Source organism: Rana temporaria, chromosome 6 (genome assembly GCF_905171775.1).
Source record: "Rana temporaria chromosome 6, aRanTem1.1, whole genome shotgun sequence".
Classification (NCBI taxonomy): domain Eukaryota; kingdom Metazoa; phylum Chordata; class Amphibia; order Anura; family Ranidae; genus Rana; species Rana temporaria.
The window spans coordinates 81,361,887-81,388,284 of NC_053494.1; the positions used below are offsets into that span (position 1 = coordinate 81,361,887).

Genomic DNA, 26,398 nt, shown 5'->3' on the forward strand with positions numbered 1-26,398 from the left:
CATGGGACGGTTAATGGGCTCCAAGAACAACGATCAGCCACTAGAGGACATACCCCTGGTGGGAGCCAGACCCACCAGGTTCCTGTGGAGCTGCTGGACCTTATAAATACCTAATGGGATATGTAGTATTGTAGTATCTAAAAATAATTAATATAGTTACAATTAGTATATTGGTATTGAACTAAACCAATATAGGGGGGGGGACGGGACATTATCCCCAACGACCCTAAAGATACCTACTGATTCTATAGATGGTATTCCACATATATGTTGTATCCAAAATGATGTGGGTAGTGACTGGAAGAGGCTTAAGGCTGGTAAGGGAATGGGCCCAGCGTGTAATGATATTCTAGGAAGTAAAAATAATAATAAATATATTAAAGGATATATGAAGTATATAAAAATAGCAACTAAACAATATGTGGGTACAACTCCTTTGCACAGGGAGGAAAAACAAAACGTATTGCTATGAAAGATGGGATATGGGTACGGATCAGGATGTGTGGAAGATGTAACTTCCCATCCTGTGGTATAGCCATACAGCTCCACCTAGTGGCATGTCCTCAATTTGCACTCTGAGTGTCATCTTCTTAGAATATTGAAGTGTATGGAACAAGTTGCATGGAGAAGATCTCCTCATTTCTTAAAGTTAAGTGGTTAAAAAAAAAAAGGAAAATGTATGTTTGTCCACCGTAGGCAAAACACCCACTGTATTCAAAGTTAAATATTTTCATGCATTGTATTGTGTGCATTGATTACTATATATATATTTTTTTTCCATTGCAGCTTCCCAAATCCAAAGAGGCTGAGGAGACTTCAACATCACACACAGAAAAAGATTTGCTGCAAAAACTGACTGCAAACAGCTTAAACCCTGTTTTAAGTGACCATGAGACAGAGCAGCAGAGGTAATACACGTTTTGTTGTTATTGTTTACTGTTCTAACCATTGTGGTCATTGGGAAGCCGTTTATCCTTATTGTTTCTTATACTGTTGCTGCAGTACAACTGTGATTGAACAGAGTCTAATAGTGGTTGTCTAATATCGGTTTTAGTAAAACCTATAGTTTTAAAATGCAAATTAATGTTTTCTTTTTCATACGTCATGGGTCACAGAGGCCAGGCTAATATTCATTACCTGCTGGGTTATACTTCATCAGGTGAATGACACTGGTAGATCAAAGATCTTTAGACTTGAAGTGCCCATCCCTATATATCCCCTCCCACATGGGAAGCACATCAGTTTTTGTTTTTTTTCCCAGTGTCTACAAGGTCAATGACATGGTTTGTTGGCGCTCTCTGAGCTCCAGGTCTCTATTCCCACAGATTGTTCCAAAATGAATCATGGGATTGACCGATCAGATCCATTTGAATACAGGCTTTTATGCCTAAATAAATGGTACCCGAGCACCGCAAAAGAAGACTTGATCCTGCAAGGTTTTGCCTGTAAGCTGCCTCTAGGCACTGGACCCTGCGGAGTGAAAAACCTGGACACTACAGCGCTAAGGCATTTCCTGCAGGGTGCTATACAGGTCCAGGGGAGTGGATCTTAAAACTGAAAGGGTACCCAGTCCCTAAAGGTCCCGTGTGACTGGAACCCACCGTTAAAGGTGAATATTGGGCCCTTAGTTTCTAAGTGGCCCTGCGCCTGGGTGGGGGTAAGTGATACCGCTTTTATTATAATCATTATTAATAATAATAATATTGTGTCCCAATAATTGTAACAATCAGTCAAGGGCTGGACACCTGTGTGCGATGACCATACAGGGGAGTTTTGGGCTAACTGGGGGTGTTTGCAAAGTGTACTTTCTCTGTTTGTGTCTAGCTGTTTTTTACCTTATATGTATGATAGGGCATTCTTTCACTTGGTTTACCACGGCTCACAGGCGTTCGCAAGTGCGCCACTGTTTTCAACAATTATTTGTTTGGCAGCCATGGCGCACGCGACTTTGCCGCACATGCGCAGTAGTTTTCTTTTTTTTTTCTCTCTCTGGCGCACAGATTTGCCTTTTCTAACCTCTGCCTGTTGCAGGGAGCGAACTGTTCTGCCATATATTTGTTTACAAGACAACGGCCTTATTAAGAGATGCCCATGTGTAGTCTGTATAAATGTGATGGAATGGCTGACACTGCTGGTTATTGTAGTTTTTAGATACTGGGGTCCTAGGTCAGGGTTTGACAAATTTGCTTGGAATCTAGGAGCCAGCTAAAAAAGTTAGGAGCCAGAAAACCCGCTCTGTCCCGCCAAGCTCGCGCGCAGAAGCGAACACATACGTGAGTCGCGCCCACATATGTAAACGGTATTCAAACCACACATGAGGTATAGCCGCGATCGTTAAAGCGAGAGCAATAATTCTAGCTCTAGACCTCCTCTGTAATTCAAAACATGCAACTTGTAGACTTTTTAAACCTCACCTATGGAGATTTTAAAGGGTAAAAGTTTGTCGGCATTCCACGAGCGGACGCAATTTTGAAGTGTGACATGTTGGTTATCAATTTACTCGCCGTAACATTATCTTTCACAATATATAAAAAAAAATTGGGATAACTTTACAGTTTTCTTTTTTAATTAAAATAAAAGTGTATTTCTTCCCCAAAAAAGTGCGCTTGTAAGACCGCTGCGCAAATACGGTGTGACAAAGTATTGCAACGATCGCCATTTTATTCTAGGGTGTTAGAATAAAAAAATATACATAATGTTTGGGGGGTTCTAATTAGAGGGAAGAAGATGGCAGTGAAAACGGTAAAAAAAAAACACACATTAGAACTGCTGTTTTACGTGTAATGCCAACGGCCACCACCAGATGGTGCCAGGTCACAGAAGGAAGCTTGGGCCTTCACAAGGCTGCAAAGCCGCGGCCTAAATTACCGGCCACCGCGGGCCCGCCGCGATGAGGTGGAGGCGCACGGAGACACAGGATCCTGCGACGGCCGGTAATTGAGGTCGCGGCCTTCTAGGCCGCAAAGCCGTGGCCTCAATTACTGGCGGGCGCCGGTCACAAATTCTTGTCGCAATTGCGACTGGGTGCCCGGACTTTGTCGAGCCCTGTCCTAGGTGTAGTTTCCTGAATATGACGGTGATCGTTCTCCCTTGGGGTAATGTCTTAATGGTAACACAGCAAATAGCATGCTGTATTGTGTTCATTGATTTTATACCTGTGTACTTAATATTCTCTTAGAATGTACAGGGGTTGGGTGATGGTGTGAAACGAGTGGCCTTATTTTCTACCCTGAAAAATTATGCTACGGCAGTGGTATGCTTGCAAGAAACTCATTTGCAGTCTGATACGGTGTCCGCCCTCATGCGTGGCAGCTTTCAGACTCTGTTTCACTCCACCCACACTTCCTATTCCAGGGGAGTTAGCATCTTAATAGCTAATACTAATGCCCTGTACACATGATCGGTTTATCCGATGAAAACAGTCTGATGGATTTTTTCATCAGATATCCGATGAAGCTGACTTTCATCAGTCTTGCCTACACACCATCAGTTAAAAAAACGATCCGTGTCAGAACGCGGTGACGTGAAAAACAACGTGCTGAGAAAAATTAAGTTCTATGCTTCCGAGCATGCGTCGACTTGATTCTGAGCATGCGTTGATTTTTAACCAATGCATTTCCCCACAGACGATCGTTTTTTTCTATCGTTTTTTTTTTTTTTTACCATCAGATCATTTTAAAACGGGTTCTACGTTTTTTCACTGATGGTGGAAAAAAAACGATGGGGCCCACACACGATCGGTTCTCGTCTGATGAAAACGGTCCATCAGACCTTCATCAGACAAACTGATCGTGTGTACGCGGCATTTACCTTTTACCTTAGCCTTTTACCTTATTGCAATCCCTAATTGATGACCAAGGACGGTACATTTTTTTTACTTTGCAAGGTAGCAGTATTTCCTGCATCATTGCTAATGTGTATGTCCCTCCACCATTCACCCCTGATAGCTTGACTAAATTGGCCCTGTTTATGGCCCCACACTCTAACATACCTCTATGGGTAATGGGAGACTTTAACAATGTGCTCGATAAGACACTAGACAGTTTCTCATCTCGCTCCAGGGGTGGGGTGGGTTTGAAGGCCCAACTCCCTTTGCCAAATTGATCAGTGAACTGGAGCTGCGGGATGTAAGGAGGGAAAGAAATCCAGGGGTGCATAGCTTTTCCTGCTACTCAGCTGCATATTGCTGTTTGTCACGCATTGATACGTGCCTGGGCAACGCTGCGGCGCAAGGTAGAACAGATTGTGTGACTTATGCTCCTAGGAATATATCGGACTACTCCCCCCTTATCTCAGGAATACATTTTTCTCAGCAGAAGCAGAATAAACTCTGGAAGGTTAACCCTTTCTGGTTTGCGTTATTCCCAGCACCTGATCCCATCCCTGGGGCGATCACTGAGTTTTTGCATATAAACCAGGGTACTTTCGAGCCCGCAGTGGTGTGGGATACCTTGAAGGCTCACATGAGGGGACTTATTAGGCAGATTTCTAAAATCAAAGCTAAAACTAAGGACTGGTGATACACTGGCATGCAAGAAGCTAGTGAAGCGTAAGCACGATGTATACAGGACCCCACAGATGACAGAGCGCAGATGGGTGGAGGCACAGGCCCTTTATCAGCAAGTCTCTTTAAATGCAACTGAAAATAAGAGATTTTTTATTAAACAAAACTACTTCAATGAGCGGGAAAATACGGGTCATCTCCTGGCAGTGATCGCTAGAGCACAACGGGACACTACACATATAGAAGCCATTCAGACCCCACTTGGAGACACAGTAGGTGAGCAGGCCCAAATCACGTCCGTGTTCACGGAATTATTTAGAGATGTGTTTACCTCTAACGTGAACCCTACAGAATAGGCACTTTCTCACTAACTGGACCAATGCCACATACCCAAGGCCACAAGGCAGGAAGTTGAACTGCTGAATGCTCCACCTAAACTAGAGAAAATCTCACTGGCTGTGTCACAAATGGCGAATAGTAAGGCCCCCGACACTGACGGGCTGCCGATAGAAACATACAAAGTTTGGTGAAACCCTACTACCAGGCCTGTTAAAAGGGGAGGTGGGGAAGGTGAGTGCACAAGATGACCACTAATTTTATGGGTGTGAAGGTATCAAACGCCTGTAATAGATTATATACCCAAATGGGTTCTGTTGCTGTAACCAAATATGTAGCTTAAAGTAGGGGGGGGAAGAGGGGAGATGGCCAAGGGGAGGCCAAAAGGGGTTACTGTTAGCAACAATAATTGATCAAGGGATATTCAAGTTGCAAAAAATAAATGTATATTTATTGATAATATCAAGAATATGTGTAGAAAAGTACAGTAGTTAATGAACTATATGAAAAGGTTAATGATCATATACAGAAAATTAATTACCAATAAAAAACAGTAACAAACAGGACTAACAATTGGACAACACAAGACTCAAGGCACAAGTCCGGACGTGTGTCTATTCAGCCCAAATATTCCTGCATAAGGGAGTGCATGTAGTGGCTAAATTTAGGTACAAGGGGCAAAGTATGTATCAGGAATCCTGATGGCCCCTAGGGTACTAGAGCCGAATATGTGCTGGTTAAAAGTGGCTGAATACAATGTGTGGCGGGGAAGGGAGGTGGGGGATGGAGAGGGTGAGGTGGGGAGCAATTGGATAATTCTGCTGTACCAAAAGGAGTGTCAATCAATCTTCATGGGTTGAAGCATGGTTGTTGGGCCAAAAAAATGGTTCGAAAATTATGTATGAGGCCACTTAGGTATTTGGTCCTAAAGTGCAGGTGCTTGGAGGAATGTTAGTTGGAACAGTCTATGCTAGGTCCATGTAGTTCAATTAGTTATCAGTTAGCAGAGGGATCTGTTCAGCTTAAGTAAGTTACTCCTGGGCTGGTCACCTCCGTGACTGTGTGTCCGAATTCATATAGTTCATTAACTACTGTACTTTTCTACACATATTCTTGATATTATCAATTAATATACATTTTTTTTTTTTTTCAACTTGAATATCCCTTGATCAATTATTGTTGCTAACAGTAACCCCTTTTGGCCTCCCCTTGGCTATCTCCCCCACCCCCCGCCCTACTTTAAGCTACCAGGCCTGTTGGCTGTATTGAATGAGTCTTTTAAGACTGGCCACCTTCCGGACTCCATGAGTGAAGCTGTAGTGGTGGTGCTTCCTAAGCCGGCTAAAGACCCTTTGTAGCCAGACTCCTACAGGCCCATATCGTTGCTAATTTCAGGTGTCAAGATATTGGCAACTAGGCTGGTCATTAGGGCTGCGCATCTTCACTCGTCTCACGATTCGATGCGATTACGATTATCAAGTCCACGATTCGATTCGATTCGGCGATGCATCACGATGCATCACGATTACCGACGAGCTCTCACTTCCGCTTGGGCCGCCTAGGTGGCCCTTCCTCCCCGCAATCTTCTGAGACACATCACAGGTTCCAGAAGATTGCCCAGCTATGCAGGACAGCGCAGTGAGACATGTACACCTGGCTGTGAAGCTGCAAGCTGTCACAGCCGGATGCCCACAGAAGTATTGCCAGCGCCGTGGACAGAATGGAGTGTTCGGGTGGCAACATCGCTGGATTGTGGGACAGGTGAGTGTCTTTTTATTAAAAGTCAGAAGATACTTTTTTTTGTAGCTGCTGACTTTTAATGTTTTTTTTTACTGAACTCTGCTTTTAAATAAAAATAACCTCACTCCCTTAAAGTGGAGTTCCACCCAAAAGTGGAACTTCTCCTTTAAGCACTCCTCGCCCCCTGACATGCCATATTTGGCATATCATTTTTTTTGGGGGGGGGGGTCCTCTTTTTAGTGGGACTTCCTGTCCTGGCTGCCTAGGTGACTCCTTCTGTCGCCCTAGGTGGCCCCTCCATGCCAGCGATCTTCTGGGACACAGGTCCCAGAAGTTTGGCTGGCCAATGGCAGATCACAGTGCGCGCCTGGCCATGAAGCCGTAAGCTATCATGGCCGGGTGCCCACAGTAGATATGATGGCATTGAGGAGAGGAGCGGGGAAAGGTATGGGGCTCTGTGCGGTCGCATCGCTGGACCGTGGGACAAGTAAGTGTCGGTTTAATAAAAGTCACCAGCTACACTTTTGGTAGCTGCTGACTTTTACTAAACTAAAAAGCAGTGGAACTCCACTATAAAAAGTGATTAGTGCACTACAGGGTACAGGAATATACAAATGTGGCTGCTGGGAGGTCTGGAGGGATTATAATTCACAGCAAGTTCCCTGTACTGTCTGTGTTGAAATTTGAATGTGAAAAAAAGGGGAGGTACAGCGCAAAAAACTAATGTAAAAATTGAAAACCTGCACATGAGGCGCAGGTTGATATGTTGGTGGTAATGAATTGATGACACTAGAAAAAACAAATGTATATAATCAATGGTTATTGGATGTAACATATGAAGGATAAACCCAATAATTATGACATATAGCTGGGAAATCTTCAGATAGTGCAAGAAAAAATTCTCTCAACAATACGTGCCAAAAGATGAAATCAATCAAAGAAATCCAAATAAATATGGTGACGTATGAGTGGGTGAAAAAAATCCACAAATAATGATCAAGTGAAAAGCTGTTGAATTATGTTGCCAGTATATAATCAATGGTATAATCATATATATAATCAATAGTTATTGGATGTAACATATGAAAGATAAACCCATAATTCAACAGCTTTTCACTTGATCATTATTTGTGGATTTTTTTCACCCACTCATACGTCACCATATTTATTTGGATTTCTTTGATTGATTTCATCTTTTGGCACGTATTGTTGAGAGAATTTTTTCTTGCACTATCTGAAGATTTCCCAGCTATATGTCATAATTATTGGGTTTATCCTTCATATGTTACATCCAATAACCATTGATTATATATATTTGTTTTTTCTAGTGTCATCAATTCATTACCACTAACATATCAACCTGCGCCTCATGTGCAGGTTTTCAATTTTTACATTAGTTTTTTGCGCTGTACCTCCCCTTTTTTTCACTTAGCTTTAAATTTGTATCTATAATTTTTGGTACCTGGCAGCACTTTTTCTGTATTCTGCGCAGTGTTTTTTTCTACTAGAAAAAGTTTTTCCTGTGTTGAAATTTCCCTGACTTCCCAAGTTCGCACATTCCAGCACACTAGGAGTTAACACAATGGAATGTGCAAACTTAGGACACCAGAGAAATGTCAACATAGAGCACATGGAGGAGGAGAAAGAATACTGCTGTAATTAAGAATCCCCTATTTGCAATACATGCCGTTCTAAACCATTTAATGGCCACTGCTGCATGTGCTGTTTTAAATATATACAGTCAGCTTCTCATACCTTCGTTTCTGTGTGTATGCTGATCTCTGTATTTCCGCACATGTGACTCTGTCCTGTCTGGCCCGCCTCTCACCACTCGTTCTCCTCTTTCCCGACTTCAGTGGGAGTTCTCAGCCCCGCCCACCGACTGTACTATAGCTATCAGATGAGAAGAGAGGCGGGCGGGGCTGAGACGTAGGAGGTGAGAGGCGGGCCGGAGCTAACATGAGAGGATTCCGGAATATACAGACAGCAATATAAGTATGAAACACTGTGTATTTTAAAAAGTACATGCAGCAGTGGCCATATAGTGTATTATAGCGGCATTTAATGCAAAATGGGTATTTTATTAGACGCGCTCGGAGCGATCTCCCGGGAGGGGCGGGGCAAGTCGGGATGACGTCACCCGACATCGATTATTGGGGCCACATGCATCGATGCCGAATCGGGGGCCCCCGAATCGCGATGCATCGATGCATCGATTATATTCAACACCCCTACTGGTCATGGTTATCTTTAGACTGGTCCATATAGACCAGTATGGATTTATCCCAGCACGGTCCACGGCACTAAATATTAGGAGGCTTTTCCTGAATGCTCAGCTCCCAATAGAAAACTTTGGAAATAGGGCGATTCTTTCCCATGACGCTGCCAAGGCAATTGACAGCATGGAATGGAACTTTCTGTGGGCAGTGCTGGCTAGGTTCAGCCTAGGGGATAGGCTCATATCCTGGATTAAACTCTTATATGCAGCACCAACAGCGCGGATTAGAATAAGCAATGTGTTATCGGAGACCTTTCTATTTTTCCGGGGCACTAGACAAGGGGTGCTCATTGTCATCCCTACTCTTTGCCTTCGTGTTGGATTCTTTGGCAGGTAGGATCAAAGAATCACCAGATATTGTAGGCTTTAGACAGAGCCATGGAGAAGATAAACTTTCGTTGTATGCTGACAATGCCTTACTGTACCTGGGGGACACGGCTGTGTGTGATTGCTGCTATGCGAATCATCAAAATGTTTGGGGAGTTTTCTGGTTTTGCCATTAATTGGGAGATGCCAGGTATCAAGTAAAGGAGCGTTGAAAATACTAATGGCAGGTATCGAGTTCCCACTTTCAAGATGTTGTTCCCAACCCCATGCATATGAGGGTTTCTTTGAGGTTTCTGCCAATGAAGTATAGATGATTGCTATTTGGGTCAATCTAAATCTTTGTTTGGGGCATATCCAGCTTATTGACCCAGTGACTGACTGGTAAAGGATCCATGGAGGACAGGCAATGTCTTATTCAAAATAATCCCTTGTTTAACCACCACTGAAAGGCCCTGATGTCAAGGCCTGGGGGAAACTGGATTAAGAAACATATGGGTTAAAGGACGGAATTCCGACGTGAATGAGGCAGGAGGATATAGGGCATCACATAGGGCCATGGAGTGTGAGAGAGTAAGAGCTAAGATCGGGGATCTACTCTTACCAGGACACCATAGGAAGAAATCTGTGGTATGGCTGGGAATAAGCTTGTCATTCTATGCTAACCCAATTCAATCGATTACCTGGATCAGTGTTGGATGTTCACTTTCTATATTTTTGATCATTAGCGCTGCACTAATTACCCACCTTTTTCTTTTTCAAAAACTATTAGACTCTCTCCCTTGTCAAAATCTTTCATCTTTCCACAGTGTACCTCGGATTAGGCTGCCTTTGCAACAACCTGTGCTTCCTTGGGACCTTAACTTGGTTCTCTGCCCTGCAAAAACCACCCTTTTGAGTCCATCAAGGAAATCCCTTTAGATTATCTTTCCTGCAAAGTGTCCTCATTGGTTGTAATAATGTGGGTCAGCTGTATGGAGACATTTCTCACAAAGACAAAGTAGTCTTATGCCCAAAACTATTTTTTGTCTCATAAGGTGGTATCAGTCTTCCACCTCTGAAGACATAATAAAAGTTAATACAGCCATGGAACAAGGACAGCAAGTGGATAAATCCCTGCAAACTACTTATATTGAAGATTACCAAAGGTATCTCAAGTAATGCATTGTGGCATATAAGAAATTGCTATATGCCATGAAGCATAAAGTTTGGTGGGTGTGGTATTAGGGGCTTGTTTAGCTCAAGTGTAGCACCCACTAGCGAGAACAATCCATGTCAGAAATTCAATTTCAGGGCTTGTTGGCCCACTTTTATTAAGAAAAGTTCAAAACAAAATCAAAGGTTTTCCCTCGCAGGGGGATTTCACTGTCCATACAAAATAATGATAAATTCAGCCTCCTGGCTTATAAAGGTCCCAAAATGGACTTTAAGTAATGAGAAAACTGAAACACCAATTTCCTCTGTACATTATAAGCTCCCTGGAGCCCCTCAACCCGTCAGGTTAAGAATTCTGGGTACATACACTGGTGGTGTACCATTACTACCTCATGGGTTTAAAGAGATATGCTTAGAGACGTGAAGGATTACCAGATGGATGTGGTTTATGAATGGGGGCGGTGGGATCAGGATATATTCTGCGCTCTTTGTTCAAATTAAAAAAACTGAAATAGGTGGAAACAGACATGCTGCATCCTATAAGTGTCAGTTTCAGCTCGCCCAATACATCGGACTCTCCATCTGAAATATCAGATGCTGGGGGAGCTGAGTCCACTCCACATTTGAAAAACTCTGTTAACCCCTGTTTTTCACAGGATGATGGTGCCAGTAAAACAAAAAACAATCCACCCCTAAGCTGCTTCGAACATCCACGGTCAGCAAGAAGAAGACCCACAAGAAATGACCATAGACAGATATCGCTTGCCACCAACATTGTCAATTTGTCAGATTTTCCTTACTGATTCTGATCTTTCCTTTCTATCAAGGGGCTTGTATTTTGCCCCAATTTTTTACTTTAATGTCTTTTCTACCCTCCACGATTGTCAAATTCATTAGAATTATATTAAAAAATAAAAAATTGTGACCGTGAGGCAGATGCTACACTAGACATTGAGCAAGATGAGGGGGTGCTTACACATAGCTCTGATGGCAATAGTTTCAATTATTTTCAGGATTTATCCCCTAGATTGACTTTGATTTATTCAGAATTCTCACAAGGTATTCATAGTGTAAGGACTAGTGGAGAAGGTAGATATTTTTATCCCTTTCTTGCAAGAGGCTGATGAGGGTTGTACAGTGGTGGTGCCTTGGCGCTGAACAAAATTGCTTTAAAACAATTAAGCCATGCCAATACATATTGACCCCTTAGATACAATCTAACAAACGCTTAAAGTGTCTCTGTTTAATCTGATTGTTGAAGGTCAGCAAATGGGACTATTGAATGCTAGTATCACTGAATTTTTAAAGGTACATAACCTCATCACTGCTGCTTGTCATCATTTGCTTAAATTACACAAATCCCAAGTCCTCATACAGGGGCACCCTGTACAATAGTGTGTGGCTGGCATTGGCTCTCTTGGAGCACCTCAGCGGGTGAGTTGTTCCCACCTTTAGCCCCTCATCTAGAGGCTCCCAGGGGAAAGTCAGGATTATCAGATAGGGAGATGGGTTAATGCAGTTAGAGGGAGTGGAAGGGGCGTGAAGAAAGGGAAGGCCAGTCCTGTATTTGTGCATCAAAACAAATTTGCCAAGTTGGGTGATGATGTGGAGGTGGCAAACAGAGGTGGCAGCCCTAGATGTTACTGCTACCCCTAACAGCCGGGAGAGCAACCCATCTAGTAGAGGTGGGGAGGGGAGTGCAGGTAGGCCTAGACAGTTGGTGGTAATAGGGGATTCTATAATCAGAAGGACTGATAGAATAATTTGTCGCCAGGATCGCTTCAACCGAATGGTTTGCTGTCTCCCTGGTGCCAGGGTTCGGCATGTGGTGGACCGGGTGGATAAATTACTGGGAGGGGCTGGGCATGACCCAGCTGTCTTAGTCCACGTTGGAACCAATGACAGTATACATGGAAGGTGGAGGCTCCTTAAGAATCAATTTAAAGAACTAGGCTGCAAGATGAAGGGAAGGACCTCCAAGGTGATATTCTCTGAAATATTGCCTGTGCCATGCGCAACACAGGAAAGGCAGGGGGAGATTAGAGAGCTGAATGCATGGCTAAAGACCTGGTGTAGGAAGGAGGGATTTGGGTTTCTAGAGCACTGGGCTGACTTTTCATTGGGGTGCAGCCTATATGCTAAAGACGGTTTGCACTTGAATGGAAGGGGGTCTGCTGTGCTGGGGGAGAGGTTTATGGGAATGCTGGAGGAGTATTTAAACTTGGATTGAGGGGGAGGGTGAATTAGAATTACATCGAGCAGACAGGTCAGTTAGTGATCAGACATTAATGGAGAGTGGAATGGGGATAGATGGGGGGAGGGTTATGGCAGGTGACAAAGTTCCCATGTTGCAAACAGCCATTGGAAATAATAGTGCCATTTGTACTACTATAAATTATATGAAAAACACCAGTGAAAAATGTAACAATACATTTAAGTGTTTGTTCACCAATGCCAGAAGTCTGCCAAGCAAAACAGGTGAGCTGGAAGCTCTGGTGCATGAGGAGAGCTATGATGTAATCGGTATTGCTGAAACTTGGCTTCAATCCTCACATGACTGGGCTATTAATATTCCTGGCTATGCTCTCTTTCGGAAAGACAGGGTAAAAAGGAAAGGTGGAGGGGTCTGTCTCTATGTGAGAAGTGACCTCAAAGCAAGCGTGAAAGAGAACCTGGTTGATGGAGAGTGTGATGAGGCTGAAGCATTATGGGTGGAACTGCATACAGATGTGCGTAGTTCAATATTAATCATTGGAGTTTGTTATAAACCACCCAATGTTAATGAGGAGGTGGAGACTCAGCTCCTTGCACAGATGGAAAGGGCTGCAAGGTCTGGGACGGTGATAATAATGGGGGATTTTAACTACCCAGAAATTGACTGGATTAATGGCACTTCTGGGACAGTTAAAGGACAAAAATTTAAAAACCTATTGCAGGACAATTTTATGGTGCAGTTTATTGAGGCCCCAACTAGGAATGATGCCCTGTTGGACCTGATAATTTCAAACCATGCAGAGCTTATTACTAATGTTCAGATAAAGGAACACCTGGGTAGCAGTGATCATAACATGATTTCATTTAATGTTAACTATAAGCAAGAAATACATACAGGAAATATTAAAACACTAAATATCTCCAGCAGATGGCCAGAAAGACTTCTGGATGGATGACAATTACTGTCGGCTTAAAAAGTCTGCCTGACAATTTTCTACCCCTGGGATGAACACCGCAGATAGGCAAGGCCGCAGGGGACATGTTCCTCTGCCCAAACCAGAATATGGTCTACCTCTTTCTGGGCCACACGACTCTTGGTGCCGCCCTAGTGATTGATATAGGCCACTACCGTGGCATTGTCGGACTGAATCCTGACAAGGGTACCCCCGCAGTCTGCACGACCTGGCCCACTGCCTGAATTTCTAAAACGTTGATGGGCAAGGTCTTCTTGGACGCTGACCATTCCCCCTGGACAGTATTTCTTTCTAGTACTGCTCCCTGACCTACACGGCTGGCATCGGTCGTCGCTGTTTTCCAAGTGATCGTCATGAAGATTTTCCCCTTCTGTAAATTCTTGGTTAGTAGCCACCACTTGACTTTGGCGTATATTTGGAGTCAATCGTATTGGACATAGGTAGTGAGGAGTGAAATAAAAAATGTATGCCCTTAGAAATCTTGAAGGCGGTGCTTGGTTTTCGGGGTCCCGTACGCGGCTAGGCTCCCAAAAAGTCCCACACATGTCGTATCCCCTTACTCAGGAGAAGCAGCAGAATGTATTTTGGGGTGTAATTCCACATATGCCCATGGCATGTTTGAGCAATATATCATTTAGTGACAACTTTGCGCAACAAAAAAAAAATATATATATATTTATTTTTCCCGCAACTTGGGTCAAAATCTAAAATATTCCATGGACTTGAGATGCCTCTCAGCAAATAGCTTGGGCTGTCTACTTTCCAAAATGGGGTCATTTGGGGGGGTTTTAAATTGTCCTGGCATTTTATGCACCACGGTTCACACTGGGGCGATCCGACTTCCAGCGCGACTTCCAGAGGCGATTCCGACACGACTTGAATGTGAACCACAGGGCGACCTGAGGCGATTTATAAATCGCCTCCAGGACAGGGAATGTCAGAAATGGCCAATCAGAGCTACTAAGCTCTTCTGACATCATTCTTCTTCCTGTTTGATTTCTTCTTCCCTGTTCCCTGTTTTCCTGTGTCTAAAATGCTCTCTGTGCGTTACAATAGATCAGGGATCTATTGTTGTTGGGGGATCTGTTGTTCCTGCCAGGGATCTAGTTTTGTCAAGGATCTATTGTTGTTCTCATGTGAACTTGTGTTCCCATCAGGGATCTATTGTTGTTGAGGGATCTGTTGTTCCTGCCAGGGATCTAGTTTTGTCAAGGATCTATTGTTCTCATGTGAACTTGTGTTCCCATCAGGGATCTATTGTTGTTGGGGGATCTGTTGTTCCTGCCAGGGATCTAGTTTTGTCAAAGATCTATTGTTCTTATGTGAATTTGTGTTCCGATCAGGGATCTAGTGTTGTCAAGGATCTATTGTTGTTCTCATGTGAACTTGTGTTCCGATCAGGGATCTATTGTTGGGGGATCTGTTGTTCCTGCCAGGGATCTAGTGTTGTCAAGGATCTATTGTTGTTCTCATGTGAACTTGTGTTCCGATCAGGGATCTGGTGTTGTTGAGGGATCTGTTGTTCCTGCCAGGGATCTAGTGTTGTCAAGGATCTATTGTTGTTCTCATGTGAACTTGTGTTCCGATCAGGGATCTTGTTGTCAAGGATCTATTGTTCTCATGTGAACTTGTGTTCCGATCAGGGATCTATTATTGTTGAGGGATCTGTTGTTCCTGCCAGGGATCTAGTGTTGTCAAGGATCTATTGTTGTTCTCATGTGAACTTGTGTTCCGATCAGGGATCTATTGTTGTTGGGGGATCTGTTGTTCCTGCCAGGGATCTAGTGTTGTCAAGGATCTATTGTTGTTCTCATGTGAACTTGTGTTCCGATCAGGGATCTATTGTTGTTGGGGGATCTGTTGTTCCTGCCAGGGATCTAGTTTTGTCAAGGATCTATTGTTGTTCTCATGTGAACTTGTGTTCCTTTCAGGGATCTATTGTTGTTGGGGGATCTTTTGTTCATGCTATTGAGCTAATGTTGTCAATGATCTATTGTTCTCATGTGAACTTGTGTTCCCATCAGGGATCTATTGTTGTTGAGGGATCTGTTGTTCCTGCCAGGGATCTAGTGTTGTCAAGGATCTATTCTCATGTGAACTTGTTTTCCGATCAGGGATCTATTGTTTTTGGGGGACCTAATTGTTCCTGCCAGGGATCTAGTGTTGTCAAGGATCTATTGTTGTTATCATGTGAACTAGTGTTCGGATCAGGGATCTATTGTTGTTCTTGTCATTTGAAGTAGTGTTCCTCTTAGGGATCTACTTTTTTGGGGAATCTATGGTTCCTGTCTGCATCTACTATTGCCAGCATGGGATATACTGTTCCTGCCAGGGGATCTATTGATGCCGGTGTGCTCTATTGTTGCTGTCTTCAAGAGGGAGTTCATGCTGCCATTCTCTGTGCAAACAAGTGGCATGTATGGAACTACAACCAGCATGCCTAGGCAAGGAAAATAGACATATAATAAAAAGGTTAAACTTACTTTTGGCAGTGCGGTCGGTCTGACAATATGCCCCAATCCTCAAAGGTCAGGCGAGAAATGTCCAGCCAGGCATTGTCCCTCTTCATTTGGTCCTTGTAAAAGGGGTCCCTCTTGCCGTAGAGGCATGGTCTCTCTTTTACCAGCCTTATAAGGGACTCATTATCCACGGCCTGTTTCCTAACTCTGGCAGCCATGCTGCAAACATATATTTTATTTAACTGTTCCTTCCATTTTTTTTTTTTTACCATTTTTATTGTTATCTCAGGGAATGTAAATATCCCTTATGATAGCAATAGTTAGTGACAGGTACTCTTTTTTTTTTTTTTTTTTTTAAATGGGGTCTATTAGACCCTAGATCTTTCCTCTGCCCTCAAAGCATCTGACCACACCAAGATCGGGGTGATAAAATGCTTTCCCATATTCTCAATGGCGCCGTTTATATCCGGGGGGGGGGGCGGACATTCCCTCCCACTGAATGTAAAAGCAGTCTAGAGGCTAATTAGCCGCTAAGACTGCTTTTACATGAAAGCCGACTGCTGGCTGAAAAGAATGATACCAAGATGATGCCTAAACCCGCAGGCATCATTCTGGTATAACCATTCAAAGTTCAGCAACATACCAGTACGTTGATGGTTCTTGTTGGACATGTATTGTAACCTTTTTTTTTTTCATGCAGCCTGTTGGCTGAACGAAAAAAAGATTGATCGGTGGGTATGCCCACCATTAGAACACCTCCCTTCATCCACCCACTTCTAATGATGGGCATACATGCACCATTTATATATGCCGAAGCATGGGGGCATCCTCTCGCAAAAAAGTTATGCCGCGTACACACGGTCGGACTTTTCTATGCCGCGTACACACGGTCGGACTTTTCTATGCCGTGTACACATGGTCAGACTTTTCCACGGGAAAGCCTCCGTAGGAATGTCAACCGTATGTATGCGGCATTAGGAGCAAAATCGCTCCTCCGCCCCCAATGCCCCCATGCTTCAGCATATATGCTCTTTTTTGAACTGTGGTGGTGAAATCGCCTCCTACAGCATTGGAGTCGCGGCTTTATATATATCGTGGGAGCAAATGCTGTTGCTGTCACGCTAAATAAATCCGCGCTGCAACTGAATGGCGTACCTGCTAAGCAAATGATGGTTAACATTAAAACAAAGTAACATTCCAGTATACCAGTAAGATCATACCATACCTGCAAAGCAAATACCAATACAAAAAACAGTAAAAAATAAAACATTTTTTAATGCAACCTGTGCCTAAAATATATATATATATATATATATATATATATATATATATATATATATATATATATATATATATATATATATATATATATATATATATATATATATATATATATATATGCCAAAGCATGGGGGCATCCTCCCGCAAAAAAGTTATGCTGCGTACAGACGGTCGGACTTTTCTATGCCGCGTACACACGGTCGGACTTTTCTATGCCGTGTACACATGGTCAGATTTTTCCAAGGGAAAGCCTCCGTAGGAATGTCAACCGTATGTACGCGGCATTAGGAGCAAAATCGCTCCTCCGCCCCTAATGCCCCCATGCTTCGGCATATATGCTCTCTTTTTTAACTGTGGTGGTGAAATCCCCTCCTACAGCACTGGAGTCGTGGCTTTATATATCGTGGGAGCAAACGCTGTTGCTGTCAAGATAAATAAGTCCACGCAATAGCTGAATGGCGTACCTGAAAACAGTAAAGTAAATTACATACCTGAAAAGCAAGCATGAAAAAACATAACAATAAAACTTTGCAGAATAGAATACAGTAAAAAAGAGAACAATAGAGAGAGAATGGAGAGGGAGAGAACAATAAAACGACAACTATTTTTGTTTTTTTTATTTTTTCCTTTTTTTTTGTTTGTTTTTTTAACACTTTTTTTTTGTAACTGTTCAACTTTTCGGTTCCAGGTTTGGGTCTCTCAAAATGCGATGGCATCTTGGGAGACCCTGTGTAAGTGAGCCTAGCCTGTGAAATGTTTTTACCCTACACTAATAATTAACTTGTGTGTGGAAGCGTTCAAAACATTCACCAATACAAAGACCAGGATCGGCAGGACATTTGGGACAAAAATAACAGGTGTCACGCCTAAATCCGCGCTTGGTGCAGACACGACATCATCTTTGGGGGGTTCGTTGGGTAGGGGTACTCTCGAGGGCATATGAAAAATGCCTCTCATGCAGTCGGCTTACTGCATTTGGTTGGGGATGGTGAGGTACAGTACCGCCTGGATACAGGAGTTCTGTGATGATCTCCTTCTGGAATGCAAGAAAGGATCCATTCTGTCCTGAAGCTCTGTATAACACATGAGCATTCAGTAGAGCCAATTGAAATAAATGTAGAGATATTGTTTTGTACCAGCGTCTCGTCTTGCGGGCAATATGATACGGCACCATCAACTGGTCGTTGAGGTCCACCCCTCCCATATTTTGATTATATTCGTGGACACAGAGGGGTTTCTCCACAACACCAGTCGCCGTACAAATTTGTACTGTCGTGTCTGCGTGAAGGGTGGTAAGAACGAAAACATTCCTATTGTCCCGCCACTTCACAGCGAGCAAATTTTTACATCTGAAGCAGGCTCTCGCCCCCAGCCTTAGATGAGAATCTACAAGCCTCTGGGGAAAGCCCCGGCGATTAGGTCGCACGGTGCCACATGCTCCAATCTGTTGATCAAACAAGTGACTAAAAAGTGGCACGCTGCTGTAAAAATTGTCCACATACAAGTGGTACCCCTTTCCGAATAAGGGTGACACCAAGTCCCAAACAATCTTGCCAGCGCTCCCCATATAATCTGGGCATCCTTCCGGCTCTACCTGACTATCTTTGCCCTCGTAAACCCTAAAGCTCCATGTGTAGCCTGTGGCCCTGTCACAGAGCTTATAGAGCTTGACCCCGTATCTGGCACGCTTGTTGGGAATGTACTGCTTGAAAGACAAGCGGCCAGCAAATTTAATGAGGGACTCCTCAACGCATACAACCTGCTGGGGATTAAACCAGTCTGCAAAACGTTCGTTGAAATGGTTTACGAGGGGCCGAATTTTGTAGAGCCGGTCAAATTCAGGGTCTCCACGTGGAAGACAAAGTGCATTGTCACTGAAATGCAGGAACCGCAGGATCGCCTCGTATAGTTTCCTGGCCATATGAGCAGAGAACACGGGCATATGGTCAATTGGATGTGTGGACCAATACATCCGCAACGACGGAAATGGGTGTATGCCCATGTTGAGGGTAAGGCCCAGAAAGGTCTTAAATTCGGAAACCTGAATAGGTTTCCATTCTTTGGCAAGGAGAGACTGGGGATTAGCGGCGATGTAGGTACCAGCATATAAATTACTCTGGTCCACAATAGATCTATAGAGATCTTCCGTGAAATACAGCGAATAAAAATCAAGTGCCATAAAATTCGCTGTATCCACCTGAATACCGGGTTGGTCAGTGAATGGGGGAAGTACGGGTTCTGCAGAAGTGGTGGGGACCCAATCAGGATAGGCGAATTCTGCAGGAAGGGCACTATGGGCACGACGGGCCTGTCTTTGTCTTCTTCTTGGTGGCAGTGGGACACTACTTGTGCTTGCCACCTCGCCAGCTTGAACTGCACTTATGGGACTCGCCACGTCTTACTGCAGTGCTGGATGAACGACCAGGGTGTACTAGGCCGCTGGTGCTTGCCAATCCACCAGAAGGAATAGCGGCCCAATACTGGCTCTCTGCTCCATACGAGGGACCTGCGGTTCTTGCTGCTCAACAACATCAGAACGGGGTCGGGTACGCCTGGCCTTAGCTCGGACGACGGAGTTGTGGTCCCTGCTATCTGACATGGAGCCGCTGTCGTAAACGGGTTTGTATTCTGAGCCTGACAGATGCGTGACCTCCTCTTCTTCACTATCTGTCATGCTCAGAATCCTGACGGCCTCTTCACCAGTGTACATTCGCTTTGCCATTTTGGGCTCTAAATTTAGTGGTACACTGGTGATGATTCACAGGTAAAAAAAGCACCTGACTATAGAAAGGAAAATGTAGACAATGCTTCGAAAAAAACTGTTAGCGATCGCAGGGATCAGGCCTGTCTCTGCGAACGCTGCAGTTATGTGTCTTGTGTTTTTGAAGTGACAGTGATCGATCGATACTGCACTTGGGTGGGTTGGGCTGGGCAGAGGGGGAAAACGCAGGTGCTAGCGGGTATCTGGGCTGATTCCGCTAACATTGCGTTTTTGGGTACCCTAAACTGCTGGGTACGCTAGTATAGATCTGATCAGATCAGGTATCGATCCGTTTAGATACTATACCACTAAGGGGGGTGTATGCTTTGCGAGTGGGTGTAAGCGGTACTGGCACTAACCTAACGCTACCTGGGGCGACGCAGACCCTGACTGACGCTAAAATTTAATTTATATCACCCGCCGGGCGATCAGGGGGTTAAACCTTTATTGGGTTATATACGGCGGGTGCCCTGATGCTATAAACAGCAAACCAACTAACCAGCGTCAACCGTAACACTTATACGGTGATCACTGGTGAAAGGGTTAACTAGGGGGCAATCAGAGGTTAAAAACTTTATTTATGGGGGTACCTAACGCTATAGAACCTGGCGGCGAACCTCAAAAAAAAAAACGAACTGCCTAGCGGCAACAGTGACCCTAATACAGCGATCAGAAAATCGATCGCTTAGTGACACTGGCAATAGGGGGTGAAAGGGTTAACTAGGGCGGTGATCAAGGGGTTAAACCTTAGGGGGGGTAGGGGGCTACCCTGGACCTAAAGGGGGTTAAGACTAACTGCCCTAACACTTTTTTCTGTCACACTGACACTAAATGCAGTAATCAGAAAATAAATGATCACTGCATTCAGTGACACTGTTACAGGAGACTGGGGGGGGGGGGGTGATCGGCAGTGACTGGGGGGGGGGGGTTAAATGTGCCTGTGTGAGCTGGTGTTAGTGTGGTGTTGGTGGAACTTACTGTGTGATGTCTTCTCTCCGCAGCGGTGGTCGATATGACCACCACGAGGAGAGATCACACACTTCCTCCTTCCTGTGTTTACACTAAACACAGGAAGAGGAGGGGGGGCCGCTGGCATTGGCTAAGAGCAAACGCAAGGGGGTGGCTGAAAACGAACAGCCGCCCCCTCATCCCGGATCGCTTCTACAGCTTACCGGACCGCCGCATGTACCGGGGGGGGGGGGTCCCGATCGGACCCCCGACCCACGTCAAGCAGAGGACGTACAGGTACGTGCATGTGCCTGTCCGTGCCATTCTGCTGACGTATATTTACATGAGGCGGCCCCTAAGTGGTTAAGGAGTACCCATCTCTCAAGGTCTAGACAGCAGCTGCTAGCCCAATTGCGTATATAAGAAAAAAAAATTTACTCCCAAGGGCTTATATGCAGCAAGAAAAATGGTAAATATTTACACATGGGTAAAAATATATATTTTATTCATTAGGTATCAAAATGGGATTAGGGCCAAGAAAAATCATGGCACTGTATACGAAGCCAAGAGCAAAAATACAGCTTAATCGTTATTCTCTAATTTCCCTGTTCAAAATGGTACGCGTCAGGGATGTCCGCGATCTCCCCTCCTGTTCGTCTTATGCCGGGTACACACGAGAGGATTGATCCGCGGATACGGTCCGCCGGACCGTATCAGCGGATAAATCCTCTCGAGGATTTCCACGGATTTTGATCCGATGGAGTGTACTCACCATCGGATCGAAATCCGCGCCGAAATCCCATCGCGATGACGTGTCGCGCCGTCGCCGCGATGATGACGCGGCGACGTTGTCATATAAGGATATCCACGCATGCGTCGAATCATTACGACGCATGCGAGGGAGGGAATCGGACGGATCGATCCGGTGAGTCTGTACAGACCACCGGATCGATCCGCTGAAGCCGATTCCAGCGGATAGATTTCTTAGCATGCCAAGACATTTTTATCTGCTGGAAATCGGTCGGCCCGAAAAAAATCAGCAGAAAAAGATCCGCTGGGTTGTACACACCATCGGATCTATCCGCTGGAACTGATCCACAGATCAATTCCAGCGGATAGATCCTCTCGTGTGTACGGGGCCTTAGTAATGGAACATCTGGTAACAGCTCTTAGACAAAATTCTTGTATTACAGGCATACCGTCAGACGGGCAGGTGAAGTTGGCAGTATTTTCTGATGATCTTTTACTCTACGTTACCAACCCGCATATCTCCATGCCATCTATTCTGTATGGATTTTAGCGTTTTGGAGCCCTGAGCAGTTTTAAAATAAATTTGTCTAAATCTGAAATTTTTCATGCTCTTGGGAATAATTTCCCATTTAAGATCTGTACTTTGACACATGTATTTGGATGTAAAAATCCCACAAGATCTTAACCACTTAACGACCGCCACATGTAAATATACGTCGGCAGAATGGCACGTACAGGCAGATACACGTACCCGTACGTGCCTGCCTTCCCGGGGGTCCGATCGGGACCCCCCCCCCGGTACATGCGGCGGTCGGTAAGCCTCTCGGAGCGATCCGGGTTGAGGGAGCGACTTTTGGTTTCTGGCCACCCCCTCGTGATCGCTCCCAGCCAATCTCCTCCCACCGAAGGACTTCCTCTGCCTGTGTAATGTAAACACAGGCAGGAGGAAGTGATGTCATCTCTCCTCTCGGCGGTATTTTCGTTCGGCAAGAGGAGAGAAGACATCACAAGTAAGTTGCACCAATGGACCAGTGACACATAGGCACACTTAACCCCCCCAGTCACGCCCCGATCACCCCAGCACCCTGTCACAGTGTCACTGATTGCAGTGATCATTTATTTACTGATCACTGCATTTAGTCAGTGTGACAGTCAAAAGTTGCAGGGCAGTTAGTCTTAGGCCCCTTTAGGTCCAGTGTCGCCCCCTACCCTCCCTAATAAAGGTTTAACCCCTTGATCACCGCCCTAGTTAACCCTTTCACCCCCTATTGCCAGCGTCACTAAGCGATCGGTTTTCTGATCGCTGTATTAGTGTCACTGGTGCCGCTACGTAGCTAGTTTTTTTTTTATGTTCGCCACCAGGTTTTTATAGCGTTGGGTACCCCCATACATTTTCTAAATAACGGTTTTAACCCCTGATTGCCCCTAGAGTTAACCCTTTCACCAGTGATCACCGTATAAGTGTTACTGGTGACTCTGGTTAGCCAGTTAGTTATTCAGTTATTTAGGTTCGCCGCCAGGTTTTTATAAAGCGTCAGGTACCCCCATATATTACTTAATAAAGGTTTTAACCCCCTGATTGCCCCCTAGTTAACCCTTTCACCAGTGATCACCGTATAAGTGTTACGGTTGACGCTGGTTAGTTTGCTGTTTATAGCATCGGGGGGCACCCGCCGTATATAACCCAATAAAAGTTTAACCCCCTGATCGCCCGGCGGGTGATATCAATTAAATTTAAGCGTCAGTTGGGGTCTGCGTCGCCCCAGGTTAGTGTCAGTGACGCTTAAACCAACGCGCAAAGCATACACCCCCCTTAGTGGTATAGTATCTGAACGGATCGATACCTAATCTGATCAGATCTATACTAGCGTACCCAGCAGTTTAGGGTTCCCAAAAACGCATTGTTGGCAGAATCAGCCCAGATACCCGCTAGCACCTGCGTTTTTGCCCCTCCGCCCAGCCCAACCCACCCAAGTGCAGTATCGATCGATCACTGTCACTTACAAAACACAACACACATAACTGCAGCGTTCGCAGAGACAGGCCTGATCCCTTTTTGGAAGTGTTTTCTAAGTAAAAAAATAAAAACACCAAAAAATATATAAAATAAAAAAAACAGTTGTCATTTTATTGTTCTCTATTCTCTCTATTGTTCTGCTCTTTTTTACTGTCTTTTTTACTGTATTCTATTCTGCATAGTTTTATTATGTTTTTTCATGCTTTCTTTTCAGGTATGTAATTTACTTTACTGTTTTCAGGTATGCCATTCAGCTGTTGCGCAGACTTATTTATCTTGACAGCAACAGCGTTTGCTCCCACGATATATAAAGCCGTGACTCCAGTGCTGTAGGAGCATGGTGGCATTAGGGGTGGAGGAGCCATTTTGCTCCTAATGCCGCGTACATATGGTCGAAATTCCAACGGAGGCTTGCCCGTGGGAAAGTCAGACCGTGTGTACGCGGCATAACTTTTTTGCAGGAGGATGGCCCAATGCTTCAGCATATATAAATGGTGCATGTATGCACATCATTAGATTTTGGTGGATGAAGGGAGGTATTCTAATGGTGTGCATACCCACCGATCAATCTTTTTTCGTTCAGCCAACAGGCTGCATGAAAAAAAAAGATTACAATACATGTCCAACAAGAACCATCAACGTACTGGTATGTTGCTGAACTTTGAATGGTATACCAGAATGATGCCTGCGGGTTTAGGTATCCTCTTGGTATCATTCTTTTCAGCCAGCGGTTGGCTTTCATGTAAAAGCAGTCCTAGCGGCTAATTAGCCGCTAGACTGCTTTTACATTCAGTGGGAGGGAATGTGTCCCCCCCCCCCCCCCCGAATATAAACAACGCCATTGGGAAAGCATTTAATACCGATCTAGGGGATATTTACATTACCTGAGATAAAAATGGTAACAAATAAATAAAATGGAAGGAACAGTTTACAAATAAAATAAAAAAAGCAAAATATAAAAAAAAGCACCCCTTTCCCCTCCCCCCCGCTCTTGCGCAAGGGCGAACGCAAGTGTCGGTCTGGAGTCATATGTAAACAGCAATTGTACCATGCATGTGAGGTATCACCTCGAAGGGCAGATCGAGGGCAGTAATTTTAGCAGTAGACCTCCTCTATAAATCTAATGTGGTAAACTGTAAAGGCTTTTCAAAATGTATGTAGTTTGTCGCCACTGAGCGTTTGTGCGCAATTTTAAAGTATGACGTGTTTGGTATCCTTGTACTCGGCCTAAGATCATCTTTTTTAATTCATCAATAATTTGGGCAATAGTGTGTTTTAGTGCTTTAAAATAGAAAAAAGTGTATTTTTTCTCAAAAAAATTTGTTTGAAAAATCGCTGCGCAAATGCTGTGTGGAAAAAAAATGCAACACCCACCATTTTATTCTGTAGGGCCTTTGTTCTAAAAACATATATAATGTTTGGGGGTTCAACTTAACTTTCTTGCAAAAAAAAAATGTTTTTATTTAAACAAACAGTGTCAGAAAGGGCTTGGTCTTTAGAAGTGGTTAGAAGAGTGGGTGATGTATGACATAAGCTTCTAAATGTTGTGCATAAAATGCCAGGACAGTTCAAAATCCCCCCAAATGACCCCATTTTGGAAATTAGACACCCCAAGCTATTTGCTGAGAGGCATGTCGAGTCCATGGAATATTTTATATTTTGACACAAGTTGCTGGAAAAAGAAAATACATTTTGCGCAAAGTTGTCACTAAATGATATATTGCTCAAACATGCCATGGGCATATGTGGAATTACACCCCAACATACATTCTGCTGCTTCTCCTGAGTATGGGGATACCACATGTGAGACTTTTTGGGAGCCTAGCCACATACGGGACCCCAAAAACCAATCACCGCCTTCAGGCTTTCGAAGGGTGTAAATTTTTGATTTCACTCCTCTCTACCTATCAGTTTTGGAGGCCATGGAATGCCCAGATGGCACAACCCCCCCCCCCCCAAATGACCCCATTTTGGAAAGTAGACACCCCAAGGTATGGTGAGTATTTTGCAGATCTCTCTTTTTGTCATAAAGTTTTGAAAATTTAAAAAAGAAAAAAAAAATACATTTTTATTTTCTTTATTCATTTTTAAAAACAAATGAGAGCTGTAAAATACTCACTATGCCTCTCAGCAAATAGCTTGGGGTGTCTACTTTCCAAAATGGGGTCATTTGGGGGGGGGTTTTGTGCTATTTTGGCATTTTATGGCCTTCGAAACTGTGATGGGTAGTGAGTGAAATCAAAAATTTGCGCCCTTAGAAATGCTGAAGGCGGTGCTTGATTTTTGAAGCCCCATATGTGGCTAGGCTCCCAAAAAGTCCCACACATGTGGTATCCCCATACTCGGGAGAAACGGCAGAATGTATTTTGGGGTGCAATTCCACATATAACCATGGCATGTGTGAGCAATATTTAATTTAGTGACAACTTTTTGTAAAAAAAAAATTTGTCATTATTCAATCACTTGGGACTAAAAAAACAAATATTCAATGGACTCAACATGCCTCTCAGCAGTTTCCTTGGGGTGTCTACTTTCCAACATGGAGTCATTTGGGGGGGGTTTGTACTGCCCTGCCATTTTAGCACCTCAAGAATCGAGATGAGCAGTCATAAATTAAAAGCTGTGTAAATTCCAGAAAATGTACCCTAGTTTGTAGA

At 44.1% G+C, this 26,398-nt stretch overlaps 1 protein-coding gene across 4 annotated transcripts in view; it reads left to right on the plus strand.

Annotated features, from left to right (window-relative positions):
* LOC120943578 overlaps positions 1–26,398 on the plus strand; it is a 276,900-nt gene that overhangs the window by 173,799 nt on the left and 76,703 nt on the right. For all 4 annotated transcript variants that reach the window (XM_040356956.1, XM_040356958.1, XM_040356959.1 and 1 more), the window contains one exon: positions 787–908. In XM_040356956.1, the coding sequence (XP_040212890.1) occupies positions 787–908 (122 nt within the window). The remainder of the gene's footprint in view (positions 1–786; positions 909–26,398) is intronic.